The 18,747-nt window shown below is 48.5% G+C and overlaps 1 protein-coding gene across 5 annotated transcripts in view; it reads left to right on the top strand.

Moving 5' to 3' along the window:
* LOC104152373 (keratin, type II cytoskeletal cochleal) overlaps nucleotides 1-14,096 on the top strand; it is a 36,421-nt gene extending 22,325 nt beyond the window's left edge. For 2 of the 5 annotated variants that reach the window (XM_068921312.1, XM_009687712.2), the window contains 9 exons: nucleotides 3,878-4,403; nucleotides 5,196-5,404; nucleotides 8,280-8,340; nucleotides 8,822-8,917; nucleotides 9,484-9,648; nucleotides 9,791-9,916; nucleotides 11,174-11,394; nucleotides 12,122-12,156; nucleotides 12,897-14,096. In XM_068921312.1, coding sequence (XP_068777413.1) covers nucleotides 4,008-4,403; nucleotides 5,196-5,404; nucleotides 8,280-8,340; nucleotides 8,822-8,917; nucleotides 9,484-9,648; nucleotides 9,791-9,916; nucleotides 11,174-11,394; nucleotides 12,122-12,156; nucleotides 12,897-13,084 — 1,497 coding nt within the window. In that variant the 5' untranslated portion in view covers nucleotides 3,878-4,007 and the 3' untranslated portion in view covers nucleotides 13,085-14,096. Of the gene's footprint in view, nucleotides 1-412; nucleotides 497-2,295; nucleotides 2,418-2,540; nucleotides 4,404-5,195; nucleotides 5,405-8,279; nucleotides 8,341-8,821; nucleotides 8,918-9,483; nucleotides 9,649-9,790; nucleotides 9,917-11,173; nucleotides 11,395-12,121; nucleotides 12,157-12,896 lie in introns of those variants that run through there. The other 3 variants (XM_009687704.2, XM_068921311.1, XM_068921310.1) reach the window with 3 other exon arrangements.
* Nucleotides 14,097-18,747: the final 4,651 nt, after the last annotated feature.

The raw sequence follows: 18,747 nt of genomic DNA, 5'->3' as shown, positions 1-18,747 counted from the left end.
CAGATCAGCTGTTATGAGTTGGAACAGACCAATAAATGCACTGGGCTGGACTCGAAAGTCACTTGTGACTTGGGGCAAGGGGCAGAATTTGGATTTTCCTTTCTCTTCTTGAGACACGTGGTTTCCAGAAAAGCTGAGCCCTGCATTAACAGGTCTGGAAACTTCATTCCAGCTCTGGAAATGGTGATGTTTTAATTTGTTTGTTTTTCCTTAAGGCTTTAGCTGCAAACAGGAATGACTCTCAGCTTTCATGTAAAACTTATCCATATAATTATACATAATTATAATTATATTTATTTATAGTTATTCCTTCATGATTTCTTGTAATTGTAAGGTCTTGCAATTTGGGGCAGAGGAGAAAAAAACCCAGCTTTTGGTATATGCAAAGGAGGCTGGAGAGAGGGGAAAGTCCATAGCTTGAATGCCTCAGCCGCGTGTCAGTCGCAACGAGAGGTTTTCCAGATGAGCTTGTGACGTGCCACGCTCGGTGTCCGAGGTAGGATCCCCAACAGCCTGTCTGCATGAGCTGGGTTTGCTTGTTTGTCCAGTAGCTTATGGCAACGTGCAAAGGTTCCTATGGCAGCAGCTGCGATACAGGGTGTAAATTTGCCTTGTGCAAACGTGGGGCTTGATCCAGAGGGGTCAGGTGAGCAGCCTGACAGTGTTTGAGCAGCTGGAGATGCCGAGGGGTGGCTGCAGAGGATCCGAGGAGCTCTTGGAGGCACTGGCAGGTTGTTCTGTGCTGTTACCTAAATATGTCTGGGTTTAGAGCGGTGCCTTTCGGGGGCTCCCGCTAACATGACGGGCATCGCCATTTCTGAGCCCAAGTAGGTATTTTCTAGCAGTGCATCACGCAAAACACAGCAGGCAGCTTCCTAGGAGTGGTCAGGCAAGAGAGCAGAGCCATGGCTATTCCTGGTGGGTCCCCATGATGCCTGCCCTCAATACGAAGGCTGCTGTGCTTCCTTGCAAAAAGGAGCGGTGTAGCTGGGAGATGTAGAGGCCTGTAGTTTAGGTCAGACCTGTCATACCGACTTTTAGTGCTGGTTTTGACCTGAGGCTGTTAATCCTGCAGGGCTGTAAGAGTGGAGAGCAAATGCAGTCTACGGGCATAAAACCGAGTGAAGTTGCAGTGCGAGCGGTGCTGGTGCACAGCTCCATGCTTTGCCAAGGGCATTGGTGCAGCGAGTCCACAGAAATGATCAGAGGTCTCCAAAAAAGCCACTTCCTTATGAAATGTGAGGCTCTCAATCTGTTCGGTTTATCCAACGTAAGACCAAGACGGCAATGAATTAACAGAGGAGTCATACCAGGTCCAAGAGAGCCTTTTTAAGCTCCTGGGAAGTGAGACGTAAGGTCCCTTTTAGCAGGAAGGACGACCAACCCTTGGAAGAAGTGACCAGCAGAAATAATGGATGTCCTCGTCTCCTGGCATCCTTCAAGTCACCAGCACTTGCCTTTCTAGAAAAGCTACTTTCTTGTAAAAAGAGACATAAAGCCCAAGGGATGTGCCACTGCATTGAGTTTTATAGCCTGAGTGACACAGGAAGTAGGGCTGAACATATCAATAATCCTTTATGTTAGATAACCACTCCATCTTGATGTGAGTCACATTTGGGCCTTACTAGAGCACGTTATTGACACACGGCGCCTGCGTTTGTGACAGTAAGAGAATGAATTCACTCTCATTGAAGCTTAAAAGGACTAGCCTTCCTGTATTCTTAAGAGTTGTTGATAAGTTGGAAACTTTTATTAGGAGGCTTAGATCAGCCAGATCCTGAAAGGGGGAGCTGTCATCACGGCACAGGAAAAATACTGAAAATGACAATTGTGTGTCCGCCGGCATTGGTGGAAGTGCCGCTGTGTTGGCACGGTGTTTAGGTGTTATTCCTGAGAGTAACAGCTTGACAGTGTCATTCTCTGAAGGTCCTACGAATTCCAGCTTGCAGTGCTCTTGTGATACCCTGCTCATGAGACCACCAAAACACTGCTTGTAGTTAAGACACTAATTAATTTTAATGACTCACTAGCAAAGCACTTTGGAGTGGTAATCACAAACCAGGACTGCACTGTGCAAACACAAAACCTAAGGGCACTCCCTACCCCAGCAAGCTTTCAATCCAAACACTGCAATCTAAACGCACAGCAAGAGATAGCCCAGGGGAGATGGATGAGAGGGTGAGGAAACACCAGAGTGATATTGATCAGCATAATAACATGTTCTTAGCACACAGCTCTGATTGCCTGGAGTTTTCATTGTCTTCCACTGGGACATGGCTGTATTTGATGTTTTAGCACTTTCTGGACTGGAGCTGAGGACTCAGTGCGTGTACTGGAGGATTTACGGAGCGATTTCTCGTTGGTGACTCTTCTGTCACCTTTGTGAGCGTCGGTGCACAGCGGTGGGCTGTTCTCAGGTATGCAGGGACTGGCAGTTGTGACACCAAGCAGAATATTCACAATGTCAAAGCATTTGCTTCCCCAAGAAGGTGTTTAACCGGTTCGCGCTATCTTCTGTGTTACCAAACCTGAATCCCTAGGAGACGTTTGCATGGGCTTGGAGACATTCGTTAGTCCATCCAGTTGTGAAAGTATGCAACGTTACCATGGCATCTCAGCAACGTAAGGAAAGCTCTACCTGAAACGCTCTGGAATTGCTGAATCCTGACTTAACCTGACTCGAAGCTGGATTTAAACAATGAATTGTAGGGGGGATTGTAATCAATGTGGAGGATCTAAACTGGCTAACTACAACACTGCAGTGGCTGGGGCAGACCCAGGAAGCATGGTAAATTAGACTTTTTGAGTCCCTACTGCATTGACTAGGTTGCTACTGACACAGGGCAGAAAGCTCAAACGTTGAATGGAAGATAGACTCATCCTCGCCTAAAATCAGTGGTGCTACTCAGTGGTAATTAAGATTAGAAAATGGCTTTTTGTGGATCTGACTCTTGATAGTGCAAATCAGGGTGAAGTTCAGTTCTCTTACTGCTGAACTGGTGTTCCCTCCAAGGCTGCTGAGAACAGCTTTGGCTTTATGGTGGTTTATCTGAAAGCAGGACTATATTTTCCTTGGCTGGATTGCCGCCTTAGTGCAGGCCAGACTTTGAAATCTCGTGGCAGAGTTTATGACCTGATAATAAAGGGAATGATCCCTTTGCAGCTATTCAAAAATAGTGGAAAGCCCTTGAAACTATCTTTTGTCTCTCTGCCTCTTCTGCATAGGTGCCCAGAAGTTTAGGCAGCAATCTGACCTGTCTCCTTTTGAGTCTGGACTGGCACACTGGGTATTTCCACATGCAGGGTGCAACACACCTAAAAATGCCTTTACTTTAGTGCTAGCAGGAAAGAGAAAGCAAAAGCTAAGACAAAGCTGGACTCTGCTAGCCTCAGAGGCTGCAGCTGGCTTTGATTTATGTTAAGTGGGCTGTGCCTGAAGCTGAGGCCTCTTATCTCCTTTCTGCTATTGCAGGGGGGGAGCTGCCTGCTCTGCAGTGAAGACTTTAAAAATTGGTGCATATTCCCTCTTCTTGTTATAACACCCTTTTACTCAAGCAGGGAGGAAGGGAGAAGCTATGAGAAAGTGGCAATCAGGCCCGTCCCATTTTAATTCTCTGCCAAGGGAGCCCAGAGCAGGCGAGGGCAGGAGCACCCGTGCTTGATGTCCCTCAGCTGCACATGTGGCGGAGGCGAAGGGAGGTACAGAACAAAGCCAGGTCTGAGCACAGGGACACAGCGCGCCAGGTGTGCCGTGTCCGCCTTCCTGGGCCCTTCCCTTCTCGCTCACTGGAGTTCAGCAGGTTGGGGGTGGGTGGGAAGGCTGCCAGGCACACCTAGCTCTCTGAGGCAGTAAAACGATCCCTCTTTTGCCCTCCAGCCAAGCCCAGCTCTTCTAACGGATAAAAGGAGAGGCGAGTCCGGAGAACTCGCTCATTCTCTGGGTCTCCAGCGCAGCTTCCCCAAGCTTTTTAAGGGTGAGGGATACGGAAAACATCCTCAGAGCAGCCATGTCCCGGTCTGTGAGTTTCAGCTCTCGCTCTGTGGCTGTCCCAGGGGTCAGCCAAATGCGAGTCAGCACTGTCTCCTCAACTCGTGGAGGAGGGGGTGCCAGCTTTGGCAGGGCAGGTGGCTTTGGCAGCTCCAGCCTCTATAACCTCGGCTCTGCCAGCAATCGGATCTCCCTCGGTAGAGGTGGCAGCTCCTACAGCGTTCACTCTGGATACGGCTATGGCGGCGGGCTCGGCATGGGATTTGGCCCCGCAGGCATTCAGGAGGTCAACATCAACCAGAGTCTCCTGACACCCCTGAATCTAGAGATCGACCCCAATATCCAGAGGGTGCGGAAGGAGGAGAAGGAGCAGATCAAGACCCTCAACAACAGATTTGCCTCCTTCATCGACAAGGTGAGGTGTTGGAAAAGCTGATGGCTCTGTGGGTGCTTCTTAAAGGCAGGCCTGGCCCAAAGCTAACTTAACTCGGTGGGAGATTCTCAGTGGCAAAAATGGGCTCAGGATCGGGTCCTCAAGAGCATTGATGTGTTTTAACTATTCCAGGCCGATAACTCCTATTAAAGCCCTGCTTGTGTTGCCTTCAACAAAGGATAATTTCCCTTTTACGCCAGCTTTGCTCCCTCTTCATTTGGCTGATAAAGCCTGCCTGCACCCATTTTATGGGCAATAAAGATGAAATCTGAACCCAAGCATAACACCACCAAATTCAGGGAGGAGGGGGCCTTTGGGGGAGGATTTGATCCAGTAGAACAGATCTTGATATAATTTGGGGTTTGCTGTGTTTGTTGCCATTGACCTATGCATCTGTGGCTTTGCTATTCTGAACCAATTCATCCTATGTCCTGTGCTGCAAATTTGAGCTCGGGCATCCTCAAAATGCCTGGAATCCAGACCTGGAGTTCATGTAATAGGCTGTCTTTGAAGTCCTTGGATGGCTTTTCTCAAGTGTCATGCAAGCAGAATCTGCTTATCTTTAGTTAACTACAAAGCCTCACCTGTCATAAGCTGAGCCCCAGAGTAGTAATGCTCCCACGTGGTCTTTATCACCCTCCAGAATCTAGGTGCTGCTTCTGAGCAAACTGAATTCTTCAGATACCTTCCCCAGCCCATCCTTCCCCCACATCCAAACTCCCCCCCACCCCCACTCCTTACACTTTCACAAATGACCCCTTGGTTGGTTTTCAGGTCCGGTTCCTGGAGCAGCAAAACAAAATGCTGGAGACCAAATGGAGCCTCCTCCAGGACCAGAAGACCTCCCGAAGTAACATTGCTCCCATGTTTGAGGCATACATCAACAACCTGCGGCATCAGCTGGATGGGTTGTTGAATGACAAAGGGCGTTTGGAGGGTGAACTGAAGAACATGCAGGATCTTGTTGAGGATTTCAAGAACAAGTAACGTATAAACTTCCCATCTAACGGTGCAGTATGCTGACAAGTTAGTTGATAGCTTGGCAAAGATGTCCCCAGCTTTCCTGCTAGGGAGGAAATTCATGCCAGCCGTGAATTGTTTAGGTGTATAGTTGTTTAAGGTGTATAGTCCAGGGAAGCTGCCTGGATTCTTCTAGACGTTGAAAGGTGAATTGAATCGTCATTGGGCTCACCTTTCACCGCTGGGCCACCTGTTCCACTCAAACTGGCTGCATCCCACTTTTAAATGGTCCTTTAGGAGAGGTGAATCTCACCCCAAGTGAGGGACATGGCTGTAGCCACCCTAGGCAGAAGAGAAGGCTGCAAGCAGTTCAGTAGTTGCTCGTTGTTCCTGGCACGTTGTTCCCTCATGGTTTTCAGTGGCTCCGTCCTCTTGACTTTGCACTGAAGCCTCCTCAGGAACGACTTTGTACTTTGGGTTGCACATGCCCGTTCAGGTTCATAGGGACCACTTGGGAGCTCTACAGGTCGGCAGCTGGTGGGTGAACTGCTGCTTATTCGATGTGTAGGTAATGGAGCAGGTGACTTGCAATTTTTAAGGGGCTTTTCTGTCCTAATCATGTCACTTGGGAGGAGTCCCATGAAGAAAATAGCCTTTGTCCCAGCCTGTGCCCAACCCAGCTGTACAGAGGAATGCTTTTCTGGATCAGGCAGGAACTGAAAACAAACAGATCTGATAATCCCCAGGGTGTGCTGAGGGAAAGTCAGTACACGGTAATTCTAAAGTAGGTGCAAGGGAATGATGTTTCCCCCAGTCCTGCTCGGTTCTCTCTGCTGCGTGCTCATCCACAGCTGGTGTAAATCCACCTTTCTTCTCTGCAAAACAACATCAAGGAGCTGGTTGGCACTCAGAGAATTCATGGCCCTACGTCATGTGAACGCAAAGAGGTGCAGAGGTGATATTTATTCCTCTAGCTTAGGAGTCTGTGCTGGGAAGTTAAACCCCTTTTCTAGTGAAGGAAGGGAAGGCAGATAGGATTTAGGAGCCTTAGCTCCTAGTGTTGCAGAGGGAGGAAAGATTCAGTAACAGAAGTTTGGACCTGCTTCTCCCCATTGAGCGTGAAGAAAATCTGGTCTCCTAAACTGAATGCCAAAAACATGTCTAGCCCTTTACGGGTCTGTTGTCTCTCTTGCGTATACCCATATACCCATTTTACCTAGTAATTCACTATTGACCCCCAGGGTAGGGGGGAGACTTGCTCTGTAGTTGCACGAGGCTCCCAGGGATCAGATTCAGCCCCTGGTTCAGTACCTGGATTGACTAAGGGTGTGGTTCAAAGTAAGCAAGGGTGGGAACGCACCGTGTCCGCACTGTCCACGTGGCTTGGCTCGGGGCATGCCAAAGTGCGATAGCGCACTGAGCTTCCTGGGGGCGCCTTGAGAGTTAACGGTGAATATTGAGCAATTTGCCAGTTTGTTGGCTGGCTCGGTGGAAGTTCCCCGAGGAAATGAGGAGTTTGACAAACCATTCTAGAACAAGTCCTCTGACTATCTGTGCTGGTGAGCAGACTCTTGATTCCCTTCTGCTCTATGCCTCAGACTGCACATACGCAGTACAATTACGTGGTATATTACTCTGCAATAGTACTAGGTGCAGTTACCTTGACCTCAAAGGGGCAACATCTATTTATACTAGCACAGCAAGCTTCCAGTGCAGAGCAGAGTGGGAGTTTACATGAAGACTGTTGAAATCAAAGTAGCTTGCTCTCCGGAAGGCAAGAAATTACAGTGCTAGTCATGCATGGACTGTGTAAATAAACAGAGCCATGTTGTAGCTTTAGCAACAGCAATTCTGAAACAGCCGGAGAAAGTGGTTCCTGTTCTAATGACCCCTGCTTGACTTTGCTCTGTGAATAAGAAAGGTACAAGGTAACTTGGCTGGTTGGAGCACTGTGTTTCAAGTACTGTGGTTTGTATTCTCTTCCCTACCACGCTGTTTCTTGGATGTTTGTCAGACAGGATTCATCTAGCAGATTCTTGCTGTTCGCTTCAGCAGGTTGGCAGTACTCAGAACGCTGAAAATCAGGCTTTGAGATCCAGGCTTGCAAGTGGTCTAAATCAATGAGGCTCCAGTCAGTTCAGTGGAACATGATTTATATCTGCTGAGGATCTAGTTCATTGCATCTAAAGGTGAACATCCAAAGAAAGGATGTAGCCTAAATTAGAAGCTGGTGGGGCTTTGAAGCATAACCGCTCTGTACAGAATGAGAATAATTACACTTAGCTCTTACCAGCACAGTGACATGTGATCACCGCCTGCAAAACGTTCTCAAACGTCTGGAATACAGAAGTGCAGAGTGACAATGACATTAACAAATGCTTTGAGCATAGACTAATTTATTGAATCTGTTTGCATCTCTTCTGGATTTGTGTTTGCTCTCTTAGGGAGCTAGTACAAAAGCCAAGAGCCTCAGGACATAGACGACAATCCTGCAGGTCACCACTAGGCTGTCGATGAGTGAGGGTAAGGAGCAGGAATCTACCTAAGTGTAATAAATTTTAATGAGCGTGTGAGAACATGTTTAGGAAATGCTTTCCAAGTTAGTGGTCATGGCAGAATGGACCAGAACAGCTGCTGGGCAACAGCTTATCCAAGCAGCCCCCTGGACCTGTGGCCTGCAGCTAGCATGTCTTGTACAAACAATTCACTTGCTGCAATGGTCAGCAAACATCTGCCCGTGGCTGGCTTGGGGAAATCATAGGCTTTGCTGAAGTGAGAAATAAGAGAGAAGAGGAGATATAAGGAGAAATAGGGGGGAAATTGGGGTAACTCTTCACAGTGCCATTTTTTCCTTTACCTAGGCTCTAACTTCACACTGCTCCCTTTTTTTCCTGGCAGATATGAAGACGAAATCAACAAGCGCACAGCAGCAGAGAACGAGTTCGTGGTGCTCAAGAAGGTGAGTGCCATAGATACTAGCTGGGCCCGATCAGATGTGTTTGCCTTTTTGCAACCCTTCTACCTCCTTTGTCCCTACACTCCCTTTGCTACAGCTCTGGCTAGAGACCACAGGTGAAGAATTACAGCTCTTACCTCTGGCCAAGGGCTGTGTCAGTATAGGGACTGAGGCCCCTATAGGAACCTAGGAAGGAATACCAAATCCTTGGATCTTGTATATCTCCTACCTTGCTGTCCAAACTTTGCAAGTCCAGCTCAGCATGTGGCCTAGGGCACCCTCCAGAACGTATGGGATCCTGCGCGCCAGCAGCTTCGTACACTGGCAGATGATTTTAGGTCATGGTGGGGCATTGGAGGACATGGAAAACAGATGACCTGGGGGAATTTGATGGGCTCATTGCTGCTTTTGAAGCCATAAAAGGCTGTATGGGCTTAGTCATCAGAGCTACTGCAATTGTCATGGATTATCACTGTTTTTTTAGGATGTGGATGCTGCCTACATGAACAAAGTAGAGCTGGAGGCCAAGGTGGATGCACTGACAGATGAGATTAACTTCCTGAGGTCTCTCTATGAAGCGGTAAGGTTCTTTCTGCTTACTGTGACTGCTGCACTGTAGCATCACCAGTGGATGAAAAATGGCAAATGGTGACTGGGAAAATTAACATGCCATTCCCAGGGATGAGAATGGTGATGGGGGGATTGTGAGTCTTCCTTGCATATGCATGAGTAAGCCTGAAAGTCAAGTGCAGGTTCTGTGCATTCTCACGTGCGACCAGACACATTGCATCTTTGGGTGAGATGGTGGAACTTGGCCCTCACTTTGTCGTGAAGCTGATGCTCAGGCTTCTTGGATTAGCGTTTCGTGGTGTGATCTTGTCTCAAGAGTAGGGTAAACTAACCTTGCTGCCAAGCAGTGGGTGAATTTGAGAATAAGAACTAGCTCCATTTCTGCTACTGTTTGTTACTTTGCGCTATGCGAGGTCGATGTGATTCAGTAGGTTTCCTTCTAATTAATGATTGTTTTGATGAATTCTTCTTGTCTGCCTGCCTTTCCTTTTCTTCTCAGGCTCTCTTAATTGGCTTCCAAAAGAGAGAGCCTTAAAAATCAGTGGTTAATAATATTGTTTTTAATGTAACTGGCAGGAACTTCGTGAGCTGCAGGCCCAGATCTCTGACACCTCTGTGGTCCTGTCCATGGACAACAGTCGCAACCTGGACCTGGACAGCATCATTGCGGAGGTTAAAGCACAGTATGAGGAGATTGCCAACAGGAGCCGAGCGGAGGCTGAGTCCTGGTACCAGAGCAAGGTGAGTTATAGGAGAGAGAAGGGCAGTAATAGCTTCTGTTACTATGTGTATCCTGTGCGTGATAAGTGTGGAGAGATTGCAGCCGGCTTGCTGGCTGCTAGCCTGACTCCATTCTTTTTGGTTATATTGTTGTCCGTCGCAGTACGAGGCACTGCAGGTCACTGCTGGGAAACACGGAGATGACCTGCGCAACACAAAGAATGAGATCTCGGAGATAAACCGCATGATCCAGAGGCTGCAGAGTGAAATTGAAAATGCAAAAGCCCAGGTGAGGATCTTCCCTTGTTTTCCTGCTGCAGAGCAGTGAGTTTAGCGAGTGTATTAAGGGTCAGGGCTTAACAGAGCATCTATTAGAAGCAGTTTGGGGATAGCTGCGATGCTCACACTGAAAGATGGGACCATGGCAGTTCTGCAGTAGGGATAAACTGTGTAATGGAAAGTGTAGTGCTGAAAGGGAGCTGAACTGTAGGAGAGAACGAGTCCACAAGGGACCTGGAAGGGCAGATGGGGAGTGTTGCAGAGCCATTTCCAAAGGGCAGGCTGTGTGCAGCATCCTACCCCACCGCACACGTTCCTTGTGCCCTCTCACTTCTTGGGTCTATGTCCACTCCCTTTCTGCAGAAGGGAACACCATGTCGGGGCACATAAAAGGGTTTTTCACCTATATGGGAGTTCTGTTTGCTTTCTCCAGGGGCGGTTATCCCTTTATCAAACGGATGGTGAAAGTCAACCAGAGAGTGGTTCAGACTATGTTCAGGGCTGAATCCTGGCTGTGGAAAAACCAGGGCATGTGTAGCTGGAGATAAGCCATTGTGATTCATCTAGTTCTATTTATTTGGTTTCAGGGCAGGGAGGCTTCAACACACATTTACAAGCAAATAGCTGACCTAGTGCAGCTCCCTTGAATAATGAATGAGAGTACAAAGCACATGTGTTCACTGTGATCCCTTCCTGCCAAACACTGGCTCTGTTTGGAGATGCAGGGGGCACCGCTGTGGGTGCCTTAGACTCCTAGCTTGATGTGGCCCCACAGGAATGTTTTTGGGGTAGGTCTGTGGTGTTTTAAGTGCAGGTCTGCTCGAGCCCATGCTTGCCTCTCGTCAAAGCTTGCTGGAGACCAGCTGGCTCTGGACAAGCTCTGGGACATAGCAGGAGAGAAAACCTGAGCCTGCATTAACCCTACGTGCTGTGCTGCTGTGTGCAATGTGGGTGGGCTAAGTTGCTGAGGGTCACCTGGAAGTCTTCTGAGAGTGTAGCCAGTGGATAGGCAATTAATCTGACCCTATTTCTTTTGGAAGAACACGCCTTGGGATGAGATGACCTTCCTTTGCAAGCTGATCTCTCTGATGACCAGAGAATTTATGTAGGCATGAATGTCTCAGGATCTAAATTAGGGCAAGTGACTGCAATGCTCTACAGGGCTATAGAGATGGGCTGGTCTGTAGCTGCCAGAAGTCTGTAGGCAGGAGACTCCTCCACTGAGGAGGTGAGATGCCCACTGACATCCCCTGCTCTGTCCCCACAGCGTGCCAAGCTGGAGGCAGCCATTTCCGAAGCTGAGGAACGTGGTGAATTGGCCATCAAAGACGCCAAGGCAAAGCTGGAGGAACTGGAGGCAGCTCTGCAGAAGGCAAAGCAGGACATGGCTCGGCAGCTCCGGGAATACCAGGAGCTCATGAACGTCAAGCTGGCCCTGGACATTGAGATTGCTACCTACAGGAAGCTACTGGAGGGAGAGGAGAGCAGGTGGGTGCAGCCTGTGGGTTTTCCGTGAGGAAGGGTTCAGTCCTGCACACTGCAGGGCTGTTCGGGAGAGAACCCAGTCCTCTGGTATGCATCGCCCATCTCCCTCGGTGCCACAAACGGGTGATGTTTCAAGAGCCGTGTGATGGTGCTTCTCATCCACTTTGTGCACAGATCTGAAGGCAGGTGATAAATACAAGACTGTGAGAAACCCAGCCCATCACTCTTCTGAATTTCCCTTGGTTTGCATCATGGGGCCATTACAAGGGCCCAATTCCAATTTCTGAAGGGAATATAGAAGATAAAATCTTGCATTTTAAATTGATTTTTGGCCCTGGAAAATTCTTTGGCAGAATAGGCGAACTGGAAAGTTCTGGGGGAAATTGCATGTTTTTCATGAAAATGTGCAAACAAAAAAAAGCTATTGGCCACTGTACTTTCAATGTTGTGACAGAAAACTTCCAAGCAGGTCAGATCCCCATAGAATTAGGACAGAGCCGATGTTACTCTATCACCCCCCCCCCCCCCGGTGATAACAGAGCTTGTAAATGTAGGGCCAGAACAAAGCGCTGGATGGCACACTTATCTTGTCTGAATTATTTACAGCAGCAATAACAACTCACCTCCATTGTCTTCATCCTCAAAGCTGAGGCCCTAAGGGAATACTGAGTAATGCAGAGTATAACCTGTCCTCTTCCTTTTTTGCTTTTGTGTTTTTCTTCTCCAACAGGTTGGCTGGCGATGGATTTGGCAACGTCAACATCTGTGAGTTGATTTTATAATGTACAGTAGTTAGACATAGCCATATGCCTGTGGAAAATGAATGCAGATGGGACTAGCTGGGTCTGCCTGCAGGAACCTTGTGGTGTCCTGCCTTGGCTTCTGAAAAGTCAAACCCCTGCTTAAACGAGAGCCCCTGGGTCTGACGTTGATGGTGCTGTTGACTCCATAGCAGACTTCACCCCTAAATTTTCTGTATAAGATTTAACTTGGGGGGGAATTATAATCCTTTTGTTTCTTTCCTCCTATTTTTGTACAGAGGGGGAAAAAGTGTGCTAGCAGGAAAAGGCAATTGCCTGGAACGGAAGGGGGTGCAAAGATGGTGTTGGAGGGTGTCTTTCTGGCTTGGGAAGTGTTGAGCACTCATCTTGCCTGGACATTGGACAGATGCTGGTGTCTCAGAGACGTTATCTATAGCTCTCTAAACCAGTCACTCTGCTTTTCCTCCACCTGCTAGCTTCTGATAGGTGGTCCCCTGCCAGACTTGAGTGATGGAGAGGGGAATGGGCTGTGCAATCCTTGCATGCATCTGACTTAGCACAGAGATAAACACACTGGGGCAGACTGTGATAAGAGAGTAGTATTGGGACCTGGGCTTTTGCAGGAGGTTGTGGAGAGTTTTCATTTAACTGCTGCAATTTAAAAATGCCCTTTTTGTGAGGGTGCCATGCTGGATTTGAAGTTCCCTGGTGCTCACACTTGGTTTGCTTCTTTGTGTGCCATAGCTGTGGTCAGCTCCAGCGGTGGAGGCGGCTATTCCAGCTCCAGTGGATTCCTGGGAGGAGGAATTGGAGGAGGCCTTAGCCTGGGAGCAGGCATGGGCAGCGGGGCGCTTGGCTTCTCCTCTGGGGGTGGTTCCAAGTCCTACACCCTGACCACAACCTCGTCCACCAGGAGAAGCATCAGGAAATAAACTACAGGAACCAAAATCAGCGGTATCCAAATACATGGGGGGAGGGAAACCATGGAAAGAAAAGTTGTGGTGTCTTTTATAGGACAAATTGGCTGCAAAATTTCTGCAGTGATGAATGAATTGGAATAAGACATACCAGAGTACCTGACCCTACTGCCTCATGCCTAAGGCTTGATCCTGCACTGTTGAACTCAGTGGGAACCATTCCACTGAGAGCAGGTTCAAGCCTGTAGGGTGAAATTTCCCCAGCGAAGCAGGTGGGATAATGCTTATATGTTACTTGTGTGTTTGGTACCCCCTGCTCAGGGCTGAATTTCACCCTTTGAAGGGCAAAGCAATCATTTGAATGGCAAACTTTTCCACATTTCTGCTGTGGTTTTGCAAAAGAGACCAGAAGATTATCTCCCTCTAAGTGTGATTTGGAATACCTTATACCCTTGGGATCCTCGGAAAATGCCAGCCCTTGTTAAGATTTCAGTCTGGATTTGTTTTCTTAAAATATACCAGGAAGAAAACAGTGGAATTGTTTTGGATTTTGCCTTATTTTCTTTGGAAATTGGCCCAGAAATGGAATTCAACAAATCTCCTCTGAATGAAGCTAATTTCTTACTGAAGACAGTGCAGACAGATTTACTTTCAGGCTCTTTATAACAAGATAACTCATAAACAAGTTCCCCCAGTCATTCCCTCTCCCTAAAAGAAGCCTAAAGTTTAAGGGATATAGAATTGCTTAAAATCATAGGTAACACTGAAATGGGAGATAACATTCTCCATCCTGTGACTGCTTGTTCCTACCAAAATGTGTCTTCAACTTAAACATGCCAGGGAAACAGGTTTTAACTGCGGCAGGAGGAAAGAAATAGTAAATAATTAACTCGAAGAAACTGCACAGAACTGCTGTATTGCATGCTCAGCCGTGTATCCTAGCATCGTATCTCTAGTTGAAGTTTTCTGCCTTTTGGTCTGAGAGTTTGTCACAAGGCCGTTAATAAAGATACCCTATTGCATGCTGCTTTGGTCCCAGCTGAGTTCCTTGTCTGTGCTGCTCTTTGTCCCTGGATGCTCAGGAGCTTGGATAAACATTGGACATTATCATCTTCCCTGTGTTGCCAGTCTGCTCTGTGATCCTGGTGTGTCCCCTGGAGCAGTGGCCCCACCATGGTCAGAGCCACAGAGCAGGATTTAGGAGCTGTGGGATTTGCTTCATTCAGTTTTTCACCTTCTCGGGGAATTCTACCTGCCTGTTTTGGCAGCAAGTCTCTGTCTGCACAGTGGGCTGATGGAACCAGTTTATTTCAGCGCTTAACTTCAGCCTGGCCCCTAATCAGGGCTGAAACGAGCTGAGCCAAATTCCTGTCTGAGGCACCCTCTCCCTCCTCTGAACGGAGGGGAGCGAGACATTGAAGTAGACACCTGCCACCTGCAGATGGCCAAAGCTAGAAGAGGTGAATCTGGACCTTGCTGCATAAGGACAGCTCGTTCCTGCTTCTTTTTGGGGGAGCCTGGGTGTGAGAAGGGCTCGCCCTGGGTTGGTTTGTGCTTTGGGGGATGGTTAGCCCAAGCAGCAATCTCGGCTGCTTGCTGCCGCCTCCCTCGCAGGGCCACGGGAGGGACGGCCACGGGGCAGACCCCAGATGAGCCCTTGCTGGAGCTACCGTCACTGAAGGTATTGCCCCAGCAGGAGTGGCCAGGTGGAGATTTTGTGGTCACTGGGAGAAGCCTTTTCCTCCAGGTTGTGAGGCTGTCAGGGTGTCTAAGATACTTCACCTGCAGCAGACCCAGGTGCTGCCTGGAAGCCATCACTCCAGTATCCAACATGGTTCAGCAATGCAGGGCTGAGCCTGTGTGTAGCTTTACTACAGGCACGGAGATACCGACAGGGAGGGGAGGCATCTGATGTGCCCAGCGGAGAGCCGTGTTAGCGATAGCCTGGCACACCCAGCTCCTGCCTTTTATGTCCCAGTCAAACAAACAAAATGAAAAAAAAATCCCCTGAAGTTAATAGAGACAAAGAGCTCAAAGAAAGACTTTGCCCAGACATTTTTGGCAGGAGACTCCGCTGTTTGCTGTCATTCGTGTGGCTCCATGCTATTTACAGAGGTGTTGCTGTCCTCTCTTAACCAGAGGAGACTAGCAGGGCTTTGTCACTGCTGCTTGAATCCTTGTTGGGCCATGTGCAATTCACAGAGCTGCAGCTTTTTCACATTAACAGAACAGCATACGCTGCACAGGGTGGTGCTGGGAGAGGAGAATCCATGCACCTCGCTCTGCTGTCATAGCTGCTTCAGGGAGCTCCACTGTGTATGTGTGCTGATCCACGGAGGCAGGTGAAGCATGTGCTTTCTGCAGATTTCTTGGATCTGATTCTGCTCGATCTGGGGCTGTAAGCAGAGCGGGTTGTAATTTAATAGCTGTACTTCAGAGGCAGTGCTGATGTTATGAAGGCAAAAGTGTCCCCTGAATCAGCATGGAAACAGGTCTACTCAGTCTCACTGACTGCAATTTCTTCAGGTTGGATACAGGAGAAAAATTCAGCTTCAGAAGCAGCTTTATGACAGGTAAGATTTTGGAACATCCAGATAAAGGAGGCACAGTGACCCAGAGAGTCCCAGCACCAGCCAGTTATGGACCGCTCTGCCATGAGAGCCATTATCAATATTAGCATTGCTAAGCAGCTGTGTGTGAGCTGCCCTCAGTGCTAGCACCCCTCTTCTGCAGGAGAGCCGTAATCCAGCTCTTCTCACTTGTGCTAAGTCTCTCGGGTACCAGCCTTGGCCTCCCCCTGCTTGTTCGAATGGCAGAAGCTGAACTTTGCAAGCTGGGTGAGCAAGATGTCACTGCTGAAGAGAACAGAACAGAAAAAGAAGGCTTGCGAGATGGGAGCAAGCAGGCCTCAGAGGCAGTCTTTGATTTTTCCATAGCACAGATTGTCCCATAGGTCTGGGTAGGAAGCTGGGCTTGGCGTTCACAGATGCACATGTACAGGGAGGTTGCATGATGGGTAGCAACTGCCGGTGGTTTATGAGCTTGGGCTACTTGCCCATGTAATGAAGAGGGAAGTGCCAGTCAAACATAGTAAAAAGCCATAAAATAGCCCACAAAGCAATATATTTTTGGCCTCCCTGTTTTGCCCCGGTGATTAAGAAGGGAGGTGAGCATCTGGAACATGTGTAAAATCATGTGCAAACAGAGGGTGTTTGTGTTGGTCTGGGGCTGCAAGGCCAGGAATGTGCCTAGTCTGGACATTGGAGTGACCTCATGAAGCTCATGTGGTTCACGGAGAAGTCAGGAATGATGGCTCAAAGGTTTTAGGGGAAGTTGGAGCTTTAGTGAGCTGCCCTGATTCTTTATCTGCAGAAAAATGGCCTAGCTGAACAGTGAGTTCCAGGTGGACCGCCCCTTAACTTTCAGTCTGGGCTGCGTTGTAAGACATGGCCGCTCCCTCCTTTGCGTTGTCTGCCTACTCCTGCGGCACAGCAGGGTGGCGTTACTGCTAGCTGCAAACACCGCGATGTGATGTAGACGTGTGCTGTTGCAATAACAGGACTGAGGTCATCAGCCATGCAGGCTCCACAGACGTTGGAGGGTTTTACAAGGGAGATAAGTTCTGTTATTCCCTGCTCCTTTAGGGAAACTGAGGCAGGGGAAAGGGAACTCATATGCAACCAGGCCTGGGAACAATGAGAACACAAGGGGTCTGGCCTTGAGGAGTTCCCAGGCAACTTGGGGTATTCGGTGATGTTAAGAGGACTTAGGAATCTGATAGGAATGAAAAGTTTCGGTTCTTTATATGACCTGCTACCTGTGGCCTCTAGAAGGGCTTTTATTTTAGGGACTTCCTGCAGGGAGAAAAATCGTTTGGGGTTCCACCCTGTCCTAATGAGGACATCTAACTCAACAAGTGCCTCTTTCTCGAGCCTGGCCAGCAGCCATCAGTGTTGCAGACCCTCAGCACTGGGTGAAATGAATCCTGCTTCTTGTGTTCAGGTGTGAGGAAGGAGAGACCTGTGTCTTTCATTGAGGGTGCTCTGGGGAAAGGCTTATAACCCCTCGTTGCCCAGTTGGACCCACACGTGGAGAATAGAAGCATCGGTGGTTATGGGAGATTGCCAAGGTGTGGTCCTTGGGTAAGGAAAGGAGTGCTGGGAGGGTTTTGCCAGGGGATGAACATCCGGGCTTGGCACATGCCTGGTTTAAAGCCCTCTAAGCGCTGGCAACTGGCCATGAGATCTTGGAGCAGGGACAAGAATTAATCCTCCTTCTCCCCAAATGAAGGCATCACACAAAGGTGAGTGAGTTGCTCTGTCAGTTTATTGGAGATGCAAGACTAACACTAGGATAAAAGCCATTGACAAGTATCACTGGCAAAAATACACAGAGGCATTAGAAGTAAATCACTTTTTCCTCTTTTTGTTCCCAAATCTCAAATAGGGTAAATGTACTTAACACTAGCAGTTTGATGTGCTATGCATTGGAGGTTTGGAAAAGCAATTGGGGTCGGTCTCGTGAGTTTAAGGTTGGGTCTGGGTCCCTTGAACACAATCACAGAGGCATTTTGAGTCCTTGGGACCAGTTTGATGGATCAGCCTGTTCGCAACCTGATGGTGGACTCTAAATTACAGCACAAGGAAACGAAAAGAACAGGTCTCATAACAGTAATGAATGTTTCAGGCAATAAGCAATGCAGACTAGGCTGGGAAAACACAGCAGTGTTTTCTTCATTTGCTGCTAGCAAGCTGCTGCTGTTACCAGGTGGTGAAGTGAGGACCCTCCTTTCAAACGCTTATGTTTAATATTTCACTCTCTAGGAGGTTATAGCAGATGTGAATTTGATATTGGAACTCTTCCTGCTCACGCCACTGTATCCTCCCATGGAGGTACAAGGAGCGCAGGTGTCTCCAGAGCCAGTGACAACACTTTTGTTGCAGACACCTCCTCCAGTCACTAGACCTCTGCTTCTGAATAGGGGTCTGCTGCTGGAAGACTAGCTACCACCAAAGCATGGGTCAGCATCGCATGTGATTCCTCCCTGAGATCGGCACACTGCTGCAAAGGACGCATTTCAGCTTAGGGTTTCCATCAGACTGGACAGATCCCACAGGACTGGTAAAAATAGGAACGTGTCTGATACTTACAAACATTCACAGGGCAACCACTGTCTACGTACAACCTAGGGGGATGGGGAAAATGAAGATATGTAAGAACCGAAATCTATGTTTACTGTGTTGTCCCTATATAACTGGCCTATAATTGGGAGCTCTTAGGATGCAGAAAGCTGCTGGTAGGCCCAGGGAGTGGTTTGGACATACCCTGACTCAGCTGCTCAGCTCACACCTGTGAGGACATCTTCCCGAGTCCAGTGTGGTGCTAGGAAAACGTTTCACTTAGGCTCCATGAGTGCGAGTGTGAGCAAGTCCTAGCCAGAGGCCTTCCCTCCGTCTCCTCAATTAGCCCGCATGTGAATAGGTACCCAGTTATTTTGGCTGGGGAGGCAAAGGTGGCCAGGCATGATTGTGGTTAGGAAGCTTGACTGGGTCTTTGCCTTGATAAGACCTGACACAAGGCATCATCCCTATTCGTGCCAGATCTTCCACTTGGGAGAAAAGCTAACTGCCTAAGTTCATTAGGAGCTCTTGACTTTGTAAGACATTTGGGCTCCTAAA

The sequence above is a fragment of the Struthio camelus genome, chromosome 28, assembly GCF_040807025.1.
Source record: "Struthio camelus isolate bStrCam1 chromosome 28, bStrCam1.hap1, whole genome shotgun sequence".
In the NCBI taxonomy this organism is placed as follows: domain Eukaryota; kingdom Metazoa; phylum Chordata; class Aves; order Struthioniformes; family Struthionidae; genus Struthio; species Struthio camelus.
The sequence above is the reverse complement of the archived record's forward strand: the minus strand, read 5'-3'. Positions and strand labels throughout refer to the sequence as shown.